Source organism: Bos grunniens, chromosome X (assembly GCF_055505025.1).
Source record: "Bos grunniens cultivar Pamir isolate PY7600 chromosome X, Bosgru_T2T1.0, whole genome shotgun sequence".
Classification (NCBI taxonomy): Eukaryota; Metazoa; Chordata; class Mammalia; order Artiodactyla; family Bovidae; genus Bos; species Bos grunniens.
The window spans coordinates 137,724,594-137,748,531 of NC_141194.1; the positions used below are offsets into that span (position 1 = coordinate 137,724,594).

Consider the following 23,938-nt stretch of genomic DNA (forward strand, 5'->3'; position numbering starts at 1 on the left):
AATGAAGTAGGTTATTAAATTTAACTCCTCAAGGTTTCTACTTGTGCCTGGACAATTACATACCTTGTCATTTGAGCACGTAGGGCTTAAAACAATAAGGTTACAATCATCATTTAAGCACAAAATTGGGCATAAAAGTGTCCTCTTTTATTGTTCTAGCTAACAGTTTGCCTTGAAAAGGTATAAGACCTTATGAATTTTAAGTAGAAACAACTTTCTCATTAAGAGCACAGGGCTTTGAAGTCAGAATTTCTGGATTCAAATATGAGCTCTGTTATATACTTCTAGCTGTTGGGTTTGGGAAGAGTTTCTTGCTATCTCTGTGCTTCAGTTTCCTTATCTTCAAAATGGGTCTGATAATAATAACTGTCTAATAGGGTTGTTATAAGTATTAAACAAGATATTTCATGTGAACTACTTGAGAGATGATAAACTACACCAATCACCACTCTGTCAATACAAAGGATAACAGACCATTTTCTGAAGAGACTGTTCCTTCCTATCTAAATTAAAATTTTTGTTTGGGAGGCCAGAGTGAGATTTTCAATTAAATGGTACACTGGTCAACTATTAACTTGCCTTTTATGGTTCACCAAGACTCATCTTCTTTTTCAAGCCTCATCCTCTACACCCCTCATTCTCAGTCCATCATTTAAGTTCCAACTCAAGCTGTATCTCCCATGACGCCTGACATCCACCACCCTAGTCTACCATGCACATATACACCATACAATCCAGCACTTAATTATATCCTGTCTATATTGTTTTCTTGTTACATATTAAGTGTGACCCAGAGTCTATTTTTTTATGTTTGTTTTTGGCCACACCACACAGCATGCGGGATCCTAGTTCCCCAACCAGGGATCAAACCCACACCTGCTGCATTGGAAATGCAGAGTCTAACCACTGGACCACCAAAGAAGCCCGAGCGTCCATAGTTTGGTGCCAAATATAATTACTAGTAATATTAGCTCACTTGTATTGTGCTTACGATGTACAAGGCACTGTGCTGAGTCCTTTATGTGAATTATTTCACCTAATCTCCATGAGGTTAAAACTACTATTAACTCTACTGTACAAATTAGGAAACTGAGGCACCGAGAAGTTAAATAAAATGCTCAAGATCATATAGAAAGTAAATGACAGAGCCAGAGTGTAAACCTAGGTAGTCTGCTTATTTACAAAAAGGATTGAAGGTGTAGTAATAGAAATTTCTCAATTGATATATTGATTCAAATGATATGCTCAGAAAATACTTTAACAACCTATGCAAGTAAAATTTCTGACTCAGTGTTGAGCCACAATAAGTTTCTCCCTTAATAATATACAGCTTTATTTTAAAAAAATAATTGAATGTTTAATTATCAAGCATTTTTTTGTGGCCTCAAGTTTACCTCAGGGGAGTCAAAAATGTTTAATGAATGGATCAGTTAAATACTAATGAAATAGTGGATTATCAAATTTCAATATCTGTGGTATATATAGATGCAAAAGGTATAGAAGATGTTGCTGAATCTGTTTTGACCTATGAACATTGCTTTAAAAATGTGCATCTATGTGAGAATCAAAAATGAAGGACCCGATGTGATTTTAGTATATTTATATGATTGTCTCTTTAGGGAGTAGGAGGGGGAGTCTCCTTGGTGGGATTAAGATGATACTGATGACAAATAAATATTTAGCTCTTCCTTGAGATGGAAAGATAGATTAAATAGCTGGATTAAATAGCCTCTGAAAGTCCCATGACTGAAATTTTGGACAATAAATGTGTTTTTATACTGTTTAAGTAACACCCCTAAGAATACATTAAATGCCCTTTATTTGTTGGTCTCAGTTTTCCAACTATCCAGAATGGCAGGGTTCATTTCCAGCCATCCAAAATGGTTGGATATGCCTTATGATGAATATTTGCATACTTGTTTGTGCATGTAGGTGTGTGAGTTTTAATAAAATCAGAAAGTACCAATTGAACCTTTTGGGGAGAAAAATATGGTCCTTATTTTTTTTAATGTTAATTCTTAAGAAATCTTCAGTTTCCAAAAAAACGTTACAGTAACTTTCAAGCAGTTGCTTCAAGTAGCTGCTATCTCATTACTCCATATCATTGCTGATACATAAAGAATGGCAGGATTGTTTTTTTTGCATTGCAATCAGCTTTGAATACTCATTAGTATTACTGCTACTTCCTGCAGCTCTGACTTTAGTTATACTCTGATTCAGTGCATTGTGACTCTTGGTAACTAATTGGGCTGCATTGAATATGTGGGTGTCACAGGTCTCGGAGCTACCTTAGAACTCCTTACACAGTAAAAACAGAACCAAGAACACTTGGATTTTTTTAATATGCGAGAAAAGAGAAAACTCTCTTTTGCATTTTATATATATATAAACTAATTACCACAGAAATCACAAATCTATCAAATGTCTTAACCTCATATATCCCTTTAGTCAACAAGCACACAGCATGTGCACAATCTTGTGCTTGAAAGAGGAGACTTAACCTTATGGTAACCACATTTTCATGTGTTAATCATGTGTCTTGCTTTGTTGTTGTTGTTCAGTCACCCAGTCATGTCCAACTCTTTGCAACCCCATGGACTACAGCATGCTAGGCCTTCCTGTCCTTCACCATCTCCCAAAGTTTGCCCAAGTTCATGTCCATGGCATCGGTGATGCCATCCAGCTATCTCATTCTCTGATGCCCTCTTCTCCTCCTACCCTCAATCTTTCCCAGCATCAGGGACTTTTAAAATGAGTCAGCTATTTTCATTAGGTGACCAAAATACTTCACCTTCAGCATCAGTCCTTCCAATGAATATTCAGGGTTGATTTCCCTTAAGATTGACTGGTTTGATCTCCTTGCAGTCCAAGAGACTTTCAGGAGTCTTCTCAGCACCACAGTTTGAAGGCATTAATTCTTTGTCGTTCTGCCTTCTTTATAGTCAAGCTCTCACTACCGTATATGACCACTTGACTGTACAGACCTTTGTCAATGGAGTAATGTCCTGCTTTTCAACACATCGTCTAGGTTTGTCATAGCTTTCCTGCCTAAAAGCAATCATCTCCTTATTTCATGGCTGTAGTCACTATCTGCAGTGATTTTGGAGCTCAAGAAGAGGAAATCTGTCACTGGTTCCATCTTTTCCCCTTCTATTTGCTGTGAAGTAGTGGGGCTAGATGCCATGATCTTAGTATTTTTAATATTTAGTTTTAAGCTGGTTCTTTCACTCTCCTCCTTCACCCTCATCAAGAGGCTCTTTAGTTCCTTTTTGCTTTCTGCCATTAGACTGGTATCATCTTCATATCTGAGATTGTAGATGTTTCTCCCACATATCTTGATTCCAACTTGTAATTTATCCAGCCCAGCATTTCTCATGATGTAGTCAGCATACAGGTTAAACAAACAGGGTGACCTCAAACAGCACTGTCGTACTCCTTTCTCAATCTTGAACCAATCAGTTGTTCCATACAGGGTTCTAACTGTTGTTTCCTGACCAGCATATAGGTTTCTCAGGAGATAGGTAAGATGGTCTGGTATTCCCATCTCTTCAAGAGCTTTCCACAGTTTGTTATGATCCACACAGTCAAAGGTTTTAGCATAGTTGGTGAAACAGAGGTAGATGTTTTTCTAGAATTCCCTTGCTTTCTCTATGATCCTGTGAATGTTGGCAATTTGATCTTTGGCTCCTTTGCCTTTTCTAAACCCAGCTTAGACATCTGGAAGTTCTTGGTTTGCATAATGCTGAAGCCTAGCATGCAAGATTTTAAGCATGACCTTACTAGCATGGGTGCTTAGTCGCTCAGTCATGTCCAACTCTTTGTGACCCCATGGGCTGTAGCCAGCCAGGCTCCTCCATCCATGGGAGTTCTCCAGGCAAGAGCACTGGAGTGGGTTGCCAGGCCCTCCTCTACTAGCATGGGAGATGAGTGCAATTGTTCAATAGTTTGACCATCCTTTAGTACTTACCCTTCTTGGGAATTGGGATAAGGATTGACCTTTTCCAGTCCTGTGGCCACTGCTGGGTCTTCCAGATTTGCTGACCTATTGAGTGTAACACCTTGATGGCATCATCCTTTATGGTTTTGAATACCTCTACCAGAATTCCATCTGAAGAACTATGTGTGCCTGAGGAACTATGGATGGAGGTCCGTAATATTGTACAAGGGGCAGTGAACAAAACTATCCCAAAGAAAAAGAAAAGCAAAAAGGCAAAGTGGTTATCCAAGGAGGCTTTACAAATAGATGAGGAAAAAAGAGAAGCAAAAAACAAGGGAGAAGGGGAAAGGTACATCCAACTAAACACAGAGTTCCAAAGAATAGCAAAGAGAGGCAAGATGGCCTTCTTCAATGAACAATGCATAAAACTAGAGGAAAACAACAGAAGTGGAAAGACTAGAGATCCCTCGGGAAAATTGAAGATATCAAGGGAATATTTTGCCCAAAGGTGGGCACAATAAAGGACAGAAATGGTAGAGACCTAGTAAATGCTGAAGAGATCAAGAAGAGATGGAAAGAATACACTGAAGAATTGTACAAGACAGATCTTAATGAACCGGACCACTACGATGGTGTGGTCAATCACGTAGAGCCAGACATTCTGGAGTGTGAAGTCAGGTGGGCCTTAGGAAGCACTGCTGTTAATAAAGCTAGCGTCCTGATTTAGGATTTGGAAAATTAATCACCATATATTACAGGCTCATATGAATTGACATGAGAAAAGAAGTTTAGACATTATATTAACTGAATCAGAATAGCTAAAACAAAGAATAGTGAGAACAAGCTAGAACTATCATATGTTAAAGAATAATTTTAAACTATGGTAATTAAAACAAAGTGGTACTAATGTAAGAGTAGACAGACCAATACAACCAAATAAAAGCTCAGGAACACACCCCAGTACAAGTAGTTACTATCTGATAAAACCAAGCATCAGAAGTCAGTAGGGAAAAGAAGCATTATGAAGTAAGAGGTGCTGAGTCAAATATGCAGATAACACCACCCTTATGGCAGAAAGTGAAGAAGAACTAAAGAGCCTCTTGATGAAAGTGAAAGAGGAGAGTTAAAAAGTTGGCTTAAAGCTCAACATTCAGAAAATTAAAACAATGGCATCCGGTCCCGTCACTTCATGGCAAATAGATGGGGAAACAGTGGAAACAGTGGCTGACTTTATTTTTTTGGGCCCCAAAATCACTGCAGATGGTGACTGCAGCCATGAAATTAAAAGATGCTTATTCCTTGGAAGGAAAGTTATGACCAACCTAGACAGCATATTAACAAGCAGAGACATTACTTTGCCAACAAAGATCTGTCTAGTTAAGGCTACGGTTTTTCCAGTAGTCATGTATGGATGTGAGAGTTGAATAAAGAAAGCTGAACACTGAAGAATTGATGCTTTTGAACTGTGGTGTTGGAGAAGACTCTTGAGAGTCCCTTGGACTGCAAGGAGATCCAACCAGTCCATCCTAAAGGAAATAAGTCCTGAATATTCATTGGAAGGACTGATGTTGAAGCTGAAACTCCTATACTTTGGCCCCCTGATGTGAAGAGCTGACTCATTTGAAAAGACCCTGATGCTGGGAAAGATTGAGGGCAGGAGGAGAAGGGGATGACAGAGGATGAGATGGTTGGATGACATCACCGACTCAATGGACATGAGTTTGAGTAAACTCTGGGAACTGGTGATGGAAAGGGAGGCCTGGTGTGCTGCGATTCATGGGGTCACAAAGAGTTGGACACGACTGAGCGACTGAACTGAAACAACTATTAAGAAAAAAAACTTAGGTTTTCAATTTATGCCATATTCCAAAAGAATAAAATATATAGAAATACTCAAGCTGATTAATGAGTTGAAAGTAAAAGAAAACTCAAACACAATTAGAAGAAAGTATAGGTGATAGATCTCAAGATTGGAAAGGACTTCTCAAACATAAAAGCTAGGAAATAAACCACAATAGGAAAAGAATGATAAATTGGACTTCGTAAAAATTTCAAACTTCTTTGTATTCTTTGGCTGAGTTTATAGATCATTCAACATCTATTTGGAGATCTCAAAACCTGCATTGTCTGATATGGTAGCCACTAGCCACATGTGACTATTTAAATATGATTGAAATAACCTTAAAAATCTCATTTCTCAGCTGCACTAGCCACATCTCAATTGCTCAGTGGTCACATGAGGCATGTGACTACTGTGTTAGGGCGTATCTAGAGCATTCCTATCAATGGCGAAAGGTCTATTGGAGAGTGCTGATCCAAATGTTTGATTCAAAATTTTACCTTTCAGCCCAACATTTCAAATTGGGTACCCAATTTTCCACTCATTCATCACTGCCTTGTGCCAAGTATTGTGCTTGACACTAAGGAGAAAAAGACAAATGACTTTCTGCCTGCACAAGTTTATGGTTTACATATTAAACAAGAAACCACACAATTAAGTATATATTTACAATTGTGAAGAGTGCCATAAAGTTTTAACAGTGCTATAAACATGTAAAGCAGAACCTAACCAGGTCTATGTGGCAAGGGAGGCCTGCCATGAGTCAAAAGAAGAATGTTCCAGGCCAAGGAAACAGCATGTACAAATGCCCTGAGGTGAAACTGTACTAGACTCTTCTAGAAAGTGAAAGATAAGTTATTGTGGCTGGAATACAGTGAGTCAAGGAGAGATTGGTAGGAGGTGAGAATATAAAGGTAGGCACTGGCCAGATTATACAGAACATTGTAAATTTTTAAAGATTATCAGCTATCAAAGATTATTTTATTCACTCAAGTTATAAAGGAATGAAGGTGAATTTTTATACTGTGGAAAGATTGTCACAGAGGTTAAAAAGATGCATAATAAGAGTGTTTAATCAAAACAGCCTTTTTCCCTCTTATCTTTTAAGTATTTGTCACCTGTTTGTCAAAGTTTTTCTTATATAAATTCTTCCAGTGGGCTATATTCATATTCATTGGTAAAATCAATAAGTTAATTGCCTAAAAGAGAATGATCTTCCAGGAATCATTCTTCATAACAAGTCACCATTCATTAAGGACAATAGCTATTTGCAAGCCAGTTTAATGATGTAGTGTTTCTAGATCTAGAAATCAGCACCATGGGTGAATTATGAACACATATAAGCTCATGGATCAATAAGCCTCATGTTTTGAATGTCACCAGCATCCTGCAGTGTTTAATAAATAGGAAAATGAAATAGAAGGAGCAGTGAATTGATAACATTTGCTCTGTTTAAGGGCCCCTCCATTTACTTTTAAGCTTTGGCTGAGAAAAGAGGCTTGGCATTGGAAGTATATTCCTTATTTTTTCTTCTGACCATATCCCCCCTCATTTCCAAGGAACTCATTTATTAGAAGATCATCTTAGTTATGAGAACCTAAACTGCCAAGTGACTCCAGATATAAGTGGAAGTTGGAACATCTAAACTCTATAACTCAGTTAACCATTCTATAACTAGATTTGTCACATCATCTATCAACTAAGGCTAATAATACTTGACATCTTCCTGCTTGTGGTGAGAATGAATAAGAATGTTTGAAGTAGGGCTTTCCTGATGGCTCAGACAGCAAAGAATCTGCCTGCAGTGCAGGAGACTTGGGTTTAATCCCTGAGTTGGGAAGATCCCCTAGAGAAGAAAATGGCTACCCACTCCAATATTCTTGCCTGGAGAATTCCATGGGCAGAGGAGCCTGGAGGGCTATAGTCCATGGGGTTGCAAAGAGTCGGACATGATGAGCAACTAACACTTTCACCTTTTTTCACTTTCAATATAAAGTGGGTAATAAAGGTGTGGAATCCATCTGTAACTTACATATTTTGATGCATTAATTGAACACTTATTAATTTCTAGGTACATTTATAAGTGTCCTATAAATAGGACTTTTAAGACATCCATTTATTCATCCAACAAATATTTATTGAATGCTTACTTGGACTCAGGCACTGTTCTAGTCATTGAGGAAATAGCAATGAATAAAGAAGACTAAATCCTTGTTTCATGGATCTTATATTCTAGTTATGAGAGGCAAACAATAAACCCCCCAATTTTTTAAACAGTATGATAGAAGCTGGTAAGTGTTATGGAGAAATTTTTAAACAGGTTAAAACAAGATAGGAATGTGCAACAGAGGTGAACTTTTAAATATTATGGTCAGAGGAAGCCTCACTGAGAAGGTGGCATTTGAGTAAAGAATTAAATGAAGTAAGGAGTGGGCCATATTAACATTGGAGAGAAGTTTCCAGGCATAGACATAGTGGTGAAGGGAGTTGTGGGATATGGTAATGGGAGGGAGGTGAGGTAAGAGAGAGATGGTGGAGAACCAGACTATGAGAAAACAGGTCTTTGTCAGAATGCTGGCTTTTATTCTGAGCAATGTGGAAGCCATTGATGGCAGGTGGGGAGGACGTGAACATTAGTGGAATATAAACAATTTACTTTCCTGATGCAGAAAAGTAACTGTATAGGTTATAGCAATAACAACGATTTAGGCAGTTACAATGCAAATGCCCTTAACCTCTCCCACTTTCTTTTTACTAATACAGCAAAATACTAAGGTAAAAGTCAGCCTGAGTAAATGAAAAAAGATGAATTATAGACTATTTCCAAAGGAAATACAATCATATTACCTTTGATGCTTATAAGAACAACAATGAAGCTACCAGGATTTCCTAGTAGAGGCCTTGCTTTAGTAAATATTTATGAATGATTCAAAATTAGTCCATTGTTTGTAGATTCCTAAATGTCTGAGAAGATTCTGTTCAACTGAATCATTGGAATGATCAGCCCTTCAATTTCCTTTTCATTATTAATTTGCTTGGCAGATCCTCTACTCTATACACACTGAAAAGGTTAAGCTTCAGTCCAGCCAGCCCCTGTCCAAATGATAACAAATTCTGAACTTGTGAAATTCAATGAATAAAGATTTACTGTAGCATTAGTGTCCATTTAGAGCCACATAGATTCCTACCTATCTGACAACCTAATGAAGCAGAGTTCACAAAATGAACAAGTTCTAATGAACTGAATATGCTACAGAGAAGTTAATTGCCCTCTGGTCAGTGATAAGGCAACTTGAAAAAACGTGAGTCTGAACATTTTAAGCTGCCACTGCAGACCATTAACATCTACCCCTAGGACTCTGTCCCTGGACTCTTTGTTGTCTGTACAGACTAGAATTTGGTTAATGACCATAGCTAAGTAACATTTATTGAGAGTGCTAGCTACTAAACCCTAAGCGCTGTGCTAATATGATCATGATAGCATGTGATGATCCTCACAACAGCCCTCTACTCATCCCATCTAACAGATGAGGAAACAGAATCCAGGAGTTGCACTGATTTGTAAATGGCAAAGTCAAGGTTAGACCAAAGTTGTCTGATTCTTTCACCTTAACCACTTCATGTGTTCTAAATACTACATTAAGGGACTTCCCTGGTGGTCTAGCGTCTACGACTCTCTGCTCCCAATGCAGGGGGCCTGGGTTTGATCTGGAAAATCCCATGGACTGAGGAGCCTGATGGGCTGCAGTCCATGGGGTCGCTAAGAGTCGGACACGACTGAGCGACTTCATTTTCACTTTTCACTTTCATGCATTGGAGAAGGAAATGGCAACGCACTCCAGTGTTCTTGCCTGGAGAATCCCAGGGACAGGGGACCCTGGTGGGCTGCCATCTCTGGGGTCGCACAGAGTCGGACACGACTGAAGCGACTTAGCAGCAGCAGCAGCAGGGAACTAGATCCCACAGGCCATAACTAAAAGATCCTGCATGTCTCAATGAAGACTGGAGATCCCATGTACCACAACCAGGACCTGGCACAGTCAGCTAAATAAATATTTTTAAAATAGCTAAATATTATATTAATCAGGCACTTGGAGGTCTTACACCGAGGTCAATAGTACTAGTAATACTGCTTGGATGATAATGTCAGGCATGTTATTTGTAGTCAGAACACTGGGTATTAATATGGCTCCCAAATTTCTTCCAACCACATTTCGGCCCCCCCTCATTTATTTGTGAAATGGAGATGAGAATGTCTACCGAACAGGGTTGTCACAGGGATTTAGTTAAAATAATACACATGGGAGTACCTAGTGCCATACCTGACGCGTATTAACTAAACTATGCTGTTGCGGCTGCTGTTTAGTCACTAAGTTGTGTCCGATTCTTTGTGACCCTGTGGACTGCAACCCTCCAGGTTCCTCTGTCCATGGGATTTCCCAGGGAAGAATACTGGAGTGGGTTGCCATTTCCTTCTCCAGGGGATCTTCCTGACCCAGGGATCTAACCCATGCTTCCTGCATTATAGGCAGATTCTTTACCACTGAGCTACCTGGAAGGCCGTTAACTAATCTATGCATGCTTGCATGCATGCGTGCATACTAAGTCACTTCAGTCATGTCCAACTCTTTGCAACCCTATGGACTGTAGCCCACTAGGCTCCTCTGTCCATGGGATTCTCTAGGCAAGAATACTAGAGTGGGTTGCCATGCCCTCCTCCAGGGGGCCTTCCCCACCCAGGGATAGAACCCCCATCTCTAGTGTCTCCTGCATTGGCAGGCAAGTTTTTTACCACTAGTGCCACCTGAGAAGCCCCTCACTAATCTGTACATGTTGCCAAATCCTTTTGGATAGCCTACCATGAACTAGCTGTCCCTTTTCATCAAAGTGATGATATGGGCGCTGTCCCTAAGATGATATATATTTGTAAATTCATTTTAAGGATTAGGAAAACATGGGTTTTCCCTGTATCATTCATATTCCCTTATTCAATCCGGCTTTCAACCAAGGGCATGCATCTAATAGGTAAAAGTTAAATAGTGAAGAAATGTTCCGAAGAAATCAGTGTCCTTGATCTTCATGATCGCCAACTGAGCCAGCTGGAATGGCCCTTACCTGGCTGGCAAAGCTAGGATCAGTGAATGCTGTATTTAGTCCTTTAAGACAATTTAACCTCCCCTTTTTTTTTGCCTGCTTTTATTTTTATTCCTTTAAAGGGAATAGGCCCCAAAAGTAAAATAACTTAACATTTCATGTGTCCATATCTGACACCTTGAGCCTGGCTGTCAGGAGGGTGCCACAGCTTCCAGTTCAGAAAGATAAAAGATCCATTAATACCCAAAGGAAGAAAAAAAGCAACCCACACACAAGCAGTGTGACTGTCATTTACACTTCTTTGTAACAGTCTAGACATACTGTATGGAGTGTTATCCAATGTGATAATTGGTAAGTAGATCTTTGCCCATGTACTGGGCTTACCTATGAATTATAATTCAAGGATTGCATACCATTATTGGTTGGCTTGCCTGTAGCCTTTCTAGATTCAAGAGAAGTTGTACTATTCTCTCAGAAAACAGAGGTCTTAGAGGGTCAACCCCCTATAATAGACAATTATGGCATATGAAACATTAGCTTGGAATTTATAGCACATAATTCTATGAGAATGTGAGTCCAAATTTTCAACTGGCTCTGTGTTTAGTTTTAGACTCCAGTTTTGAAGATCATTTGGGCATTACTATTTATTTAAAATCCATTTCTTTTCAAAAATAAGTTAGAATCGTGCGGTAGACAGATTGAAACCTCTGAAAGCCCAATCTTATGACTACTGCATTTGCTGCCAATTTGAAAGATAAAGGTGACTGCCCATCTGAAAAAGCAGTTTTTCATTGTTTAGTATTTTATGCACAATTCCAGACATCGGAAAACAGTTTTTATCAGACTGATATTTTTGCCAGCTTTTCAGCACATCGGATGTTTCATTAGCAGAGTCAAGAGGGAAGGTACTAAGAGGAGGCTATGAACAATGTCCTGGAGGGAGAGGTGGTTGTGGCATCTACAATCTAGAGAAAATCTGTTCATAAAATTTGCTGAATGAGGGGAGAAAGGGGACCAGAAGGGAACCTCTTAGTGAAACTAATCCACACTTAACAATTATTCATCAGTGAAAAAGAAACATATATACAGAAAAGCAAAAATCGGGGGCAAAAATATACTGAACTAACAGCGGAGGCCAGAAAGCAGCAAACTGCATTTTAAATCAAAGTAGTGTCTATAGTACAGGGAATTTGAAAGGACCTCATGTGGGGAAAAATATTTCCTGGGTGCCCTGGGGCTACTGCTCCAAATGCCTACTCCCTTGGTGTTCCTGGCTTCCATTGCCTCCAGCTGTGGTGCCTCCCCCTCCAGCTCAACAGGAGCAGTCTTGTAAGCACCTGTGAGCGAGCAAAAGAGCCACATGAAAACCGTGCCAGTGACTTTCATCATCAGCCTAAGGAGCCGTGATCCATCCGCACCTCCCTATTCCACGGCAAGCAAGAAGTTGAGCATCTTTATATTTATCCTTGTTAAGCATCGACACTAGAGCTACTTGTCTGCTTTAAGGACCTTGCAAGGACCTTAATTTTTATTTTTCTGTATTGGATGTAGAATGAAGTGTCTATATGCTCAGTTAATCTCTCCAGCCCCTTCTCTTTGCAGTTAACTCTCTTGTAACACCTACTGCAGGTTTAACAAGTGTAAGAGTCAGCTGTTTTGTGTGCCTATTCCTCCTACTAAGCTCTGAGCTCCTAAAGACAGGAAAAAAGTTGGTTTTAGCTTTTTACTTTCCAGGCGCCTAACACAGTGCTGTGTACCTACAGTCAGCCCTTTGTATCCTCGAATTCCGTACCTATGGATCCAACCAACCGCAGATCAAAAATATTTGGAAAAAAAGAAGAATTCCAGAAAGTTCTAAGAGCAAAACTTGACACACCCCTCATAACTATTTACATAGCATTTACATTATACTTATAACTGTGTACATGGTATTTACATTGTATTAGTTCCCTGGTCAGCAGTAAAGAATCCTTCTGCCAATGCAGTTCGATCCCTGGGTCGGAAGATCCCCTGGAGGAGGGCATGGCAACCCACTCCAGTATTCTTGCCTGGGAAATCCCATGGACACAGAAGCCTGGCAGGCTACAGTCCACAGGGTCACAAAAAGTTAGACAGGACTTAGTCACTAAACAACAAAGGCATTATAAGTAATCTAGAGATGACAAAGTATGCAGGAGGATATGCATAGGTTATGTGCAAATAGTATACCATTTTATATAAAAGAGTGAGTCCCCTCATGGCTCAGATGGTGACGAGTCTGCCTACAATGCAAGAGACCGGGTTCAATCCCTGGGTCAGGAAGATCCCCTGGAGAAGGGAGTGGCAAGCTACTCCAGTATTCTTGCCTGGAGAATCCCGTAGACAGAGCAGCCTGGCAGGCTAGAGTCCATGGAGTCACAGAGTCAGACACAACTGAGCGGACTCACACTTTCACTTTTGAGTGTCTTCTGATTTGGGTATCCGTGGGGGTCCTGGGACCAATCACCCTCAGATACCAAGGAATGACTGTATTCTCAAGTCTCCCTTCCTCCTAGAACCCCTGTGTACCACATCATTCCTCTACCAAAGAATGAAGCTTTTATGTGATATATTTATTGGAACAACCCTGGATTCTTGAGTCTGGAATAAATGGTGAAGGCCTAGAATGAAACAGAGTGACTTATCACTAAATACAGGAAGTTACCGTAGTATATGCCTCGAATAATGCTGTTCGGGACAAGTAAGTTCTAGTCACTTCTACAGATTCTCAAAATAAGTGGTTCTGAAAATTTAGTATGCTTCAGAATCACCCAGATTAAGTATGGCATAATCCTGGGCTCTGAGAAAATTCTGCTTTAATAGGTGGGACTGAAGAATATACAGGTTTAATAAACTCTCCGGTAATTGATTCAAGCTCTCCAGGTAATTTTCAGAAGTGAAAATCACCGCCGTACTTTAGACATTTTGTCACCATAAGGATACCAACTTCTATTGTGGCAGTTAGGACTAGACAAGTGTGTTGGGAGAATTTTTTAAAGTACAGACAAATTTAGGTTGGTAAACCTTTGTTAATTGTATGTTCAGAAATGTACATGATGTGATAAATTCAAAAAAATATAAGAAATAGTTATTTTCCTGAAGGGATGGTCTTGCTGAGGAAGAAGGAAACTTCAAAAGAGTGATATCTATTTTATCAGTTCAGTTCAGTCACTCAGCCATATCCAACTCTTTGCTACCCCATGGACTGCAGCACACCAGGCTTTCCTGTCCATCACCAACTCCCGGAGCTTGTTCAAACTCATGTCCATTGAGTCAGTGATGCGATCCAACCATCTCATCCTCTGTCATCCCCTTCTCCTCCTGCCTTCAATCTTTTCCAGCATCAGAGTCTTTTTAAGAGTCAGTTCTTCGCATCAGGTGGCCAAAGTATTAGAGCTTCAGTTTCAACATCAATCCTTCCAAGGAATATTCAGGACTGATTTCTTTTAGGATTGACTGGTTTGATCTCCTTGCAGTCCAAGGGAGTCTCAAGAGTCTTATTCATGGCTGTACATGTGTTCCCCATCCTACACCCCCCACCCATCTCCCTCCCCGTGGTGGATTCATGTTGATATATGGCAAAACCAACACAATATTGTAAAGTAATTAGCCTTCAATTAAAATAAATAAATGTATATTAAAAAAAAGAGTCTTCTTCAACACCACAGTTCAAAAGCATCAATTCTTCAGCGCTCAGCTTTCTTTATGGTCCAACTCACACATCCATACATGACTACTGGAAAAAACCTAGCTTTGACTAGACGGACATTTGTTGGCAAAGTAATGTCTCTGCTTGTTAATATGCTGTCTAGGTTGGTCATAGCTTTTCTTCCTAGGAGCAAGCATCTTTTAATTTCATGGCTGCAGTCATCATCTGCAGTGATTTTGCAGCCCAAGAAAATAAAGTCTGTCAATGAATACTGGAATGGGGCCAGTTCCCTTCTCCAGGGGATCGTCCCAACCCAGGGATTGAACCCAGGTATCCCCGCATTGCAGGTGTATTTTTTACCATCTGAGCCACCAAGGAAACCCTATCTATTTTATACATCATATCAGTAGTGTATATGTATCAATCTCCCAAAACCTTCCACCCCTCTTCCCCTTTGATATCGATGTATGTTTTTCCCTACATCTGTATCTCAGTTCCTGTCCTGCAAATAGGATCATCTATACCATTTTTCTAGATTCTACATATATGCATTAGTAGATGACATTTATTTTTCTCATTCTGACTTTCTTCACTCTGTGTGACACTCTCTAAGTCCATCCATGTCTCTACAAATGACCCAGTTTCATTCCTTTTTATTAGTAATATTCCCTTGTGTATATATACACCACATCTCCTTTGTCTATTCCTGTTGATGAACAGTAGAAACTAACACAACATTGTAAAGCAAGCATACGCCAATAAAAATTAATTTTTTAAAAAGTGGTAACTCATAGAATACTCTCTTCAAATGCTAACCAATGTAGCACTACAGGAGGACTCAGGAAGGAAAGATTTATGAACAAAATAGTTTGAATTTCACTGATGTGCCATGTAAACTCAGAGACAGTGATAGATACATCATGAGAAATATGTGAATTTAATAGATCCTAAACTCAAAACATGGACAGTTACCTTTGGCTATATTCTAGGTTTTTCTCCATTTGTGCATATTTTAAATTATGTTGTTTCTCCCAAAGCTAAATTTCAAAATTTTCTTTTTCAGATGGTTTGACTGACTGTGTGGACCCGGATTGTTGTCAACAAAGCAACTGTTATGTCAGTCCTCTCTGCCAGGGCTCACCAGATCCTCTTGACCTCATTCAGCAAAGCCAATCTCTCTTGTCTCAGCACACTTTAAGACTCTTCTATGATCGAATCAAATTCCTTATTGGCAAGGACAGTACTCATGTCATTCCTCCAGAGATCTCATTTGACAGCAGGTATATATGTATTTATTTTATTCCTTAATGAACAGTGGTCATGTTTTTCTTTAACTGTGAAAGAAACACACACATATACGCACAAAACTCACATGATGTATATTATTCATGGTGAAGTGTAAGCAAGGCTTTTAATGACAAAAACAAAAGTATAATTTACAAATTTATTGTTTATCTTCTGGATTGATCCCTTGAAAAATTATTGAATTTCAGAAACTAAATTTTAAGTTTCATTCTATGGGTGTAAAACGTTTCCAGATGAGAGAATTGGGTGCATTTGATATTCTAAAGTGAAATGCAAGACGGGCAAAAATCTGTCTTCTAGGGAAGCTCAAATGTGTGAATTGTCACTAAAGGCCTGAGACCAAAATCCAACCCATTAGATGAAATTTTTTTTAATTAACTTACTTATTTGAAATGTAATAACATGAATTTGCTCATTGTCCTTCTCTGCTTCATCTTCAGCAATGATAGGTTTTAGTCATTAGCACTAGATATAAGTAACTCAATGTTTCTGATCGCTTAAAAATGTCCTCTTTTGTTCATGCCACAGTTAAACATATTTAAATATTGTTGTTAAACAGTAAGGATGTTTATCTCTCAAAATAGAAAGTCCAGCAGTTGTGGGGTTCAGGGGTTGGCTCAGCTGAGGCTTCAGTCCCATCATCAAGGCCCCAGGTGCTTTACATTTCTCTAATCTACCACGTTCAGCAGAAACTTCATTCTCAGGTTTGATAGAAAGATGGTTGTGGCAGCTGCAAGTTCAATTCAGATGCAATAAAGACCAGAGGATAAAAAAGAAATACCACCCCCAGCATGGAATATAGAGTCTTCCCTTCATTCTGTTTCTGATATTTCAGTAGCTTCTAGACTATTACAAACAGAAAGTTTAAAAAAAAAAAACATGGAAAGTATTTGTCCAGGACCACTTGTCTACATCCCACCCACACAGTCACATCCTGGTCGGTATTATCAGTCCCTGAGAAAAGCTCGGTCAAGAGTTTATATTGATCTGAGTGACAATTGACGTTCAGTCTTCACCCCTGTGCACAGTAGGAAAGGGGTAAAAAAGACATGCATGGAAATTTAAAACAGTCAACATCCTTCTCCCAAATTGTATGCCAGAACTGTTATTGAAACTTAAACATTTCTCATTGTGTTTATTTTTCTTTCTTCTTGATCTGTTATTTTTTGTTTTGTTTTTTAAATTTTGTATTATTTATTTGGCCGCACTGGGTCTTTGTTGCCATGCACCAGCTTTCTCTGGCTGTGGCGAGCAGGGGCTGCTCTCTGTTGTCGTGCACAGGCTTCTCATTGCAGTCATTCTTTTGCTGTGGGACGCAGGCTCTAGGTGCGTGGGTTTCAGGGCTTGTGGTGCGTGGGCCCCGTAGTTGTGGCTCACGGGCCCTGGAGCATGTGGACTTTGATAGTTGTGGTGCACAGGCTTAGTTGCTTCTCATTATGTTTACTATGTGCAGTTCTAACCTTTTAAAGCTTTAAACAGAACCCCAAACTCAAATGCTCATGCACCACAAGAAAGACCTTCTCTGCCAGGGGATCTAGTCAAAGTTTGCCTTCTTCCAAGAGACTCAGTCATCTCCATTTTGAAGTATCTCCCCCAGTTCAATAACAAGTCTGGGGTGATTTCAAATGGCTGCAGTCAAAGTACTTATTTAGATAGTAAATGCTTCACTTTCACTTTTCACTTTCACGCATTGGAGAAGGAAATGGCAGCCCACTCCAGTGTTCTTGCCTGGAGAATCCCAGGGACGGGGGAGCCTGGTGGGCTGCCGTCTCTGGGGTCACAAAGAGTCAGACACGACTGAAGCGACTGAGCAGCAGCAGCAGCAGCAGATGCTTATTTATTGCACTCCAGAGGAACAAAGGAAACAAAAAACCTTCATGCTTAAGGAAATTCAGTCGAAACGAAGAAAAGAAGGTAAATGAAACTTCCATGACATGGAGATACATATTTAAATGACTCACTGAACTCAAGTACAGGGAGAAAGTCAGGACCTGAGAGAGACAGGAGCCAAGTTATTGTGACCCAGAGGAGGGCATTTGAGCAATAAACTTAGAAAAGTGAAGAGAAATTCCAGCCCCTGTGGTTCGGCTTCATGCTTCAGCAGTGTTTGCCAGCCAGTCGCAGAGTGAACAAACCTATTACTTGTGGTGCTTAATGCCCTTCTCCTCCTCCTGGCTTGATTGAGTTTTTCTTATTCTTTTGTAAAAGCCTCCAAGTTATCAAGTAGCTCTGAAAGTCGCATTTGAATTCAGAACTACGGTCTCCTTCACCCAGTGGTCTCAGCTCTGACACACATCTCTAATCTGTCAGAAAAGGGAAATAGTTGAGGACAAGCAATCTAACTATATTTCCTCTAAAAAATCAACACGTAATACAGTGTTATTCAGAGTATCTCTGGATAAAATAAATCCAACTCTGATCATGTAGAGTATAAGTAATAATAGTTATAAGCTCTTACATCTCTATTGTACTTTTTAGTTTGTGCAGCTTTCAAACAAACATTCTTTCATTGTATCCTCACGGTATCCCTGTGAAGTAGGTATTGTCTTGGTGCATTTTATATATGAGGAAACTGAGGTTCAGAGAGATTAAATGATTGTCCAACATCACACAGCCAATAGCCTTGTTTTGTAGCAACTCTTTTCTTTTAATTAGAGGATAATTGCTTTACAATGTTGTGTTGGTTTCTGCCATAGGACAACACCAATCAGCTGTAAGTATATATGTGTATATCACCTCCCTCTTGAGCTTCTCTCCTACCCACCCCCTATCCCACCCCTCTAGGCTATCATGGAGCACAGGGCTGAGCTCCCTGTATTTTATAGTGGCTTCCCACTGTCTATTTTACACACGGTAGTATATATATATATATATATATATATATATATATATGTATGTATGTCAATGCTACTCTCTCAGTTCATCCCACATTCTCCTTCCCCTTGTGTCCACAAGTCCGTTCTCTACATCTGTGTGTCCATTCCCGCTCTGCAAATATGTTCATGAGTACCATTTTTCTAGATCCCATATATATACACTAATATACAGTGTTTGTTTTTCTCTTTCTGACTTACTTCACTCTGTATAACAGGCTCTAGCTTCATCCACCTCACTAGAACTGACTTAAATTCACTCCTTTTATGGCTGAGTAATATTCCATTGTATAAACGTACCACATCTTCTTTATCTATTCATCTGTCAGTGGACATCTAGGTTGCTTCCATGTCCTGACTATTGTAAATAGTGCTGCAATGCACATTGGGATACATGTGTCTTTTTCAGTTATGATTTTCTCATGGTATATGCCCAGTAGTGGGTCACATGTTAGTTTTATTCCTATGCAGTAACTCTTGTTTTCTTTCTGTTACACCACTGCTGCCTCATTTCAACTTGTTTTTAAATAAGCCAAGTGACTGAGATCTAATTTATACAGGATGAATGACAACTGGTTGAATGACATCTGGAAACCAGGCAATATTGTAAAACCCACCTCATTTGAACACATTTCAATGATATTTCGCTGATATTATTTACAAAGTTGAAGCCAGTGTTAATGAACTTCTTGGTAGAACAACTGGTAAAATGGGCCTTTTGCTACATGTAAATTGTTATTAAGCACTTCTTTTGTGTCAGGTCTCATACTAAACTTTTACATGTGTTATTTAATCCTTACAAAAACCTGATATGGTAGGTACCATTGTGATCCCCACTTTTGGGGTAACAAAACAATAACTGAGTTATCAAGTTGCTTGCCCAAGGTCACAATCAGTGAGTGTCAGAGCCAGGATCTGAACGCAAGCAGATTCATACTGAGAGCCAGACTTCTAAACCACTATGTTGAGCCACTTTGGCTCCTTAGAGAGCTGGGCTAAAGACTTTTGGTCCTTATACATATCTGACTGTGGGGTTGCTCTCCTCAGACAGATCTAGAACACAGGTACTGTAATCAGGGAATCCAATCTGCTCTTAGGTTTTTGCCACATAATTGAGTGACAGCTGGGGAGGCAGATGAAGAAATCATTGCTGAGGGGCTCATTTGCCTACTGGCAAACTGTGAGCCGCACGGAGGACTTGCTGCTGAGTGTGGCCACCATCAGAGGCCTGTGAGTTAAAGATGGTGGCATATAGGTGAGTAACTGTTGCAAGGATGCATAAAGGTTAAATAGCTGTTCATCCTTGTGCATCCAAGTGAGACTGGCTTTCTTGCTGTGAGTTCTCTGCACTGGTATGTGAGAGCACATGGAACGTGGACCTCATGTGCCTCTGATGGTGTGATGTCACTGGCAACATGCCATTTGCCCACAATAGAGTCTCCCAGCAAGCCTGGCAGTTACCGCTTTTTCCTTAAATACACTTTACCCTGTAGCCTGAGTTTCTTTCTTTTTTTTCAACTGACTCCAAACATGACTACAAAGTAAATGACATATTCTGCACGCCCTGTATGACTTATTACTTTTTAATAATGTAAATAGGTGAACAGAAGCATTATTGATCTTCAGTGTCTAAGCATTTAATCACTATTAATAATGTAAAAGGTTTTTATAAATATGTAAAAACAAGAGTACATTAAACTAAACGACAGCAGTAATTTGCAAAGCCAGACATTTCACTCGCCATCACTAATGGAGAAGTGCATTTAAAAAACAAAATCCTACCGAGGTTAGTGCAACCGCTGACAGCAAGGTCTGGCCAAACTCATTTGTCTGTTTTGTAGCCACAAGAGGCTGATCCACACATCAATCCACGTCTAGTGTCTACATCAGGCCTTACTTACTATCAGCCCACAGCTGTATTTTGTTTGGCCCAACATTTAGAAACTAAGAGATCTAACATAAAAATTGGAATGTCTTCATTCTCTAGAAAATTGACAAAATTTGACATCTCTGGTATAGGTGTTCCAGAGTTGAGGGCCAGCCACCCCTCTGGAATGTCAATGGCATGCCTCTCTAGCTCACCAGTCACTGGTTCCCTTGCTCCTGGCTCAACTCCTGCACTTTTAATGTCCTGCCTGACCCTCTTGGCATTTGAGTTTGTAACATCTGGACTACACAGCTTCTCTAGCTTTCCGTGGAAAGACCTCAAGTGTTTTGTTTTTTTTTTACTTTCTGATCTGTTTCCCTGAGAGTCTGTAAAAATCCTATCTTAACTAAGAGGAAAAAAGTGACTGAGCGTGAACTAGAAATCAGATTAATGGAAGGATATTTCCACCAATATTTCACTAAGGGGCCTGCGTGCACCTCATGAGTAAGTTGATAGACACTCCGCCTCACACTTTAGGCTAATAGACTCCCAGGTCCCACCATAGTGGAAACAAAACGTCCACTTTCTGTGAGAAAGATGTGGATATTAAGAGGCACTTTACTATTATGTTCGTCACTTAGAGTAAGTTTTAAGAACAATCTGAAGATCTTAAAATTTGCAGCGCTGCTGCTGGGTGTGATTGTGGCAGTCTGATGCATCTGCTTCTTCTGGAATCCTTAGCCCAGTTGAAAAGCACTAAGCACACGAGGGCTTCCCTGGTGGCTCAGGGGTAAAGAATCCGTCTGCAGTGCAGGAGACACAGGTTCAATCCCTGGGTCAGGAAACTCCCCTGGAGGAGGAAGTGGCAACCCACTCTACTATGGCCTGGAGAATCCCATGGACAGAAGAACCTGGTGGGCCACAGTCCGTGGGGTCACAAAAGGTCGGACACGACTGAGCAACTAAACAAAAACAAAGCCCATGACAGTGGTGTTGCTGCTGCTGCTGCTGCTGCTAAGTCGCTTCAGTCGTGTCCGACTCTGTGCGACCCCATTGATGGCAGCCCACCAGGCTCCCCCATTCCTGGGATTCTCCAGGCAAGAACACAGGCTACAAAATGAAGAGGTTGAGCAGGGTGGTAGGTTTCTTCTAGTTCTAACTTTCTGTGAAGTTGCTGTATTTTAAATTCTTGTGCCACTCTGGGATGTGCAGTACAGAAGCTCTGAACCATCCTCACTGCTAAATCTGGTTTCTGTGAGGACAAGGATCAAGTCTGATTTGTTCTCTTGTTTTGATTATCTATCACTGTATAGCAAACTCCTCCAAAATATAGCGGATTAAAATAATTGGTGATGATTAGATTTCTTGATTCTGTGGGTTAGAAAATAAGGCAGGGGAAAAAAGGAAAGGAAGGAAGGATAAGAAATTCTGACAGGGTGTGGCCAGGATGACTTGTCTTTTCTCCATGATACTTGGGCTTTCAGCTAATCTAATTCAGCTGGGAGCTAGAAGAGCTGGCTAGCCTCCAGGAATCCCTCTTCCTGCTTAAATCCTCTCCATTCAGGCTTCCTATGGGAGGGCAGCCTATAGGTTGGCAGCCAACCTTGAGTTTGTCTGAGCTCAGAACTCCAAGTTGGAGTATTCCAAGAGACAGGAACCAGAAGGTGCCAGTCTCTTAAGACCTGGATCCAAAATCACACCAGTGTCACTTGTGTTATATACTATGTATTAAAGTAGTCACAGAGGTTGTTCAGATTCAAAGGGAGGGTCATAAATCCTACCTTTTACTGAGAGAAGTATCAAAGAATGTATGACCATCTTTAATCTACCACACCACCATATCCCCAGATTCTAACACAGGATTTGGCAGAAAAGAGGTTAAAAAAAAGGAGTGGATGAGTGAGTGACATAGATGCAGTGATATTGAAGTGCTCTTCTCATATTTACTAATGAAAAACTCATTTTCGTTGCCTAGAATACACAGATGATATTAGGACCTCAAATTAGTTAATTCCCAAATGTCGGAGCAGCCTAAAGGTAAGGTTACTGTTCTCCAAATAGCACAGGAACAAATTCATAAAAGATGAAGTGATTATATAACAGTAGCAAAGTAATTACTCTTGTTTTTTTTTTAACTTATGAGACATTCCACCACTGGCAGAGCCTATCCATGATTGACATCATTTATAACTCTGTGTAACCATCAATAATGCTCTCTGCCTTCAGTGGGCTTGATAATCAAAACTTAGAACCAAGAAAAAATTAGAAAATAATGAGCAGTATCAGGGAGTCAGTAGGAAGACTGCTGTGAACTGGCTCACTTTGGTGTTCCAGCTCATGAGAAAACCCAAGATAAGCACCCCAAAACAAACTGAGGTGCTGCAAATGCCTTGAGTATGGCCTTCTTGGACAACTCTTTATTTACCCGAGTCCTTCCCTTCCTTTATGACACTTCCCTCCATAATGAAATCTTGATGCACACACCTGATTATTCATGATACCAGGTAACAGCCATAATTACTTATCATAACTTATTTAATAAAATATGTTTTTCTGCACTTAGTTGATTTGGGAACATATACCATGTAAAATCCTGTGAATGGCAAAATGAGTTATTAAATCAAGACTGAGGTTAAGGGAAAGGCTCTAGGAAGATGATCATTGCTGCAGAAGTTGCTGATCTCAGATTAGACTAAAGACTTAAGAATAACCATACTCGACAGATACAAATTATTGTTTTTGAAGTGTACATTTTACTGATACATTAATATTCCAGAGTTACTGAGGATCTTAAATTTCTCTACAATATTTACCAAAGTCCTCTACTCTCCCTAATGTAATCTAATATCCTGCTATCAACTCATTTTTACAAAATGATGAAGATATGTGTTCACTCCTTTATTCAACAGATATTTCTTGAGTCACCCACTCTGTGCCAGGAACTGTGGAGATGGGGGTAAACAAAAGAAACAGGGTCCCCTTATTCACAGAATTCCCTTTACATTCCAGTGGGGGAAGCAGTCAGAATTTCATGTAAATACATAAAAAAATAAATTAATTATAAATTTTAATAAATTCTGTGGATTATGGAACATCAAGTAGCTTGGGGTTCATCAACTCAGAGTCCCAAATTCTGCTGCTTTGCTGGAGTAGACAGGTAACCTAAATGGATGTAAGAGAAGACATATTCTATCAAATGAGACAAAGTCATTAAACAATTTCAGAAGGGAGACTGACCTGGAAGTTTTCAGCAGTCATTCAGAGATGTGACTAATTGAGTCAGGTGAGCATGAGGAGCTGCTAAAATGGACACTCACAGGAGTCTATTGGTGACTTGCAAGAAAAAATTCAAAGC

At 39.8% G+C, this 23,938-nt stretch overlaps 1 protein-coding gene across 2 annotated transcripts in view; it reads left to right on the plus strand.

Annotated features, from left to right (window-relative positions):
- TENM1 (teneurin transmembrane protein 1) overlaps nt 1-23,938 on the plus strand; it is a 904,402-nt gene that overhangs the window by 708,315 nt on the left and 172,149 nt on the right. For both annotated transcript variants that reach the window (XM_086388154.1, XM_086388153.1), the window contains one exon: nt 15,602-15,818. In XM_086388154.1, the coding sequence (XP_086244280.1) occupies nt 15,602-15,818 (217 nt within the window). The remainder of the gene's footprint in view (nt 1-15,601; nt 15,819-23,938) is intronic.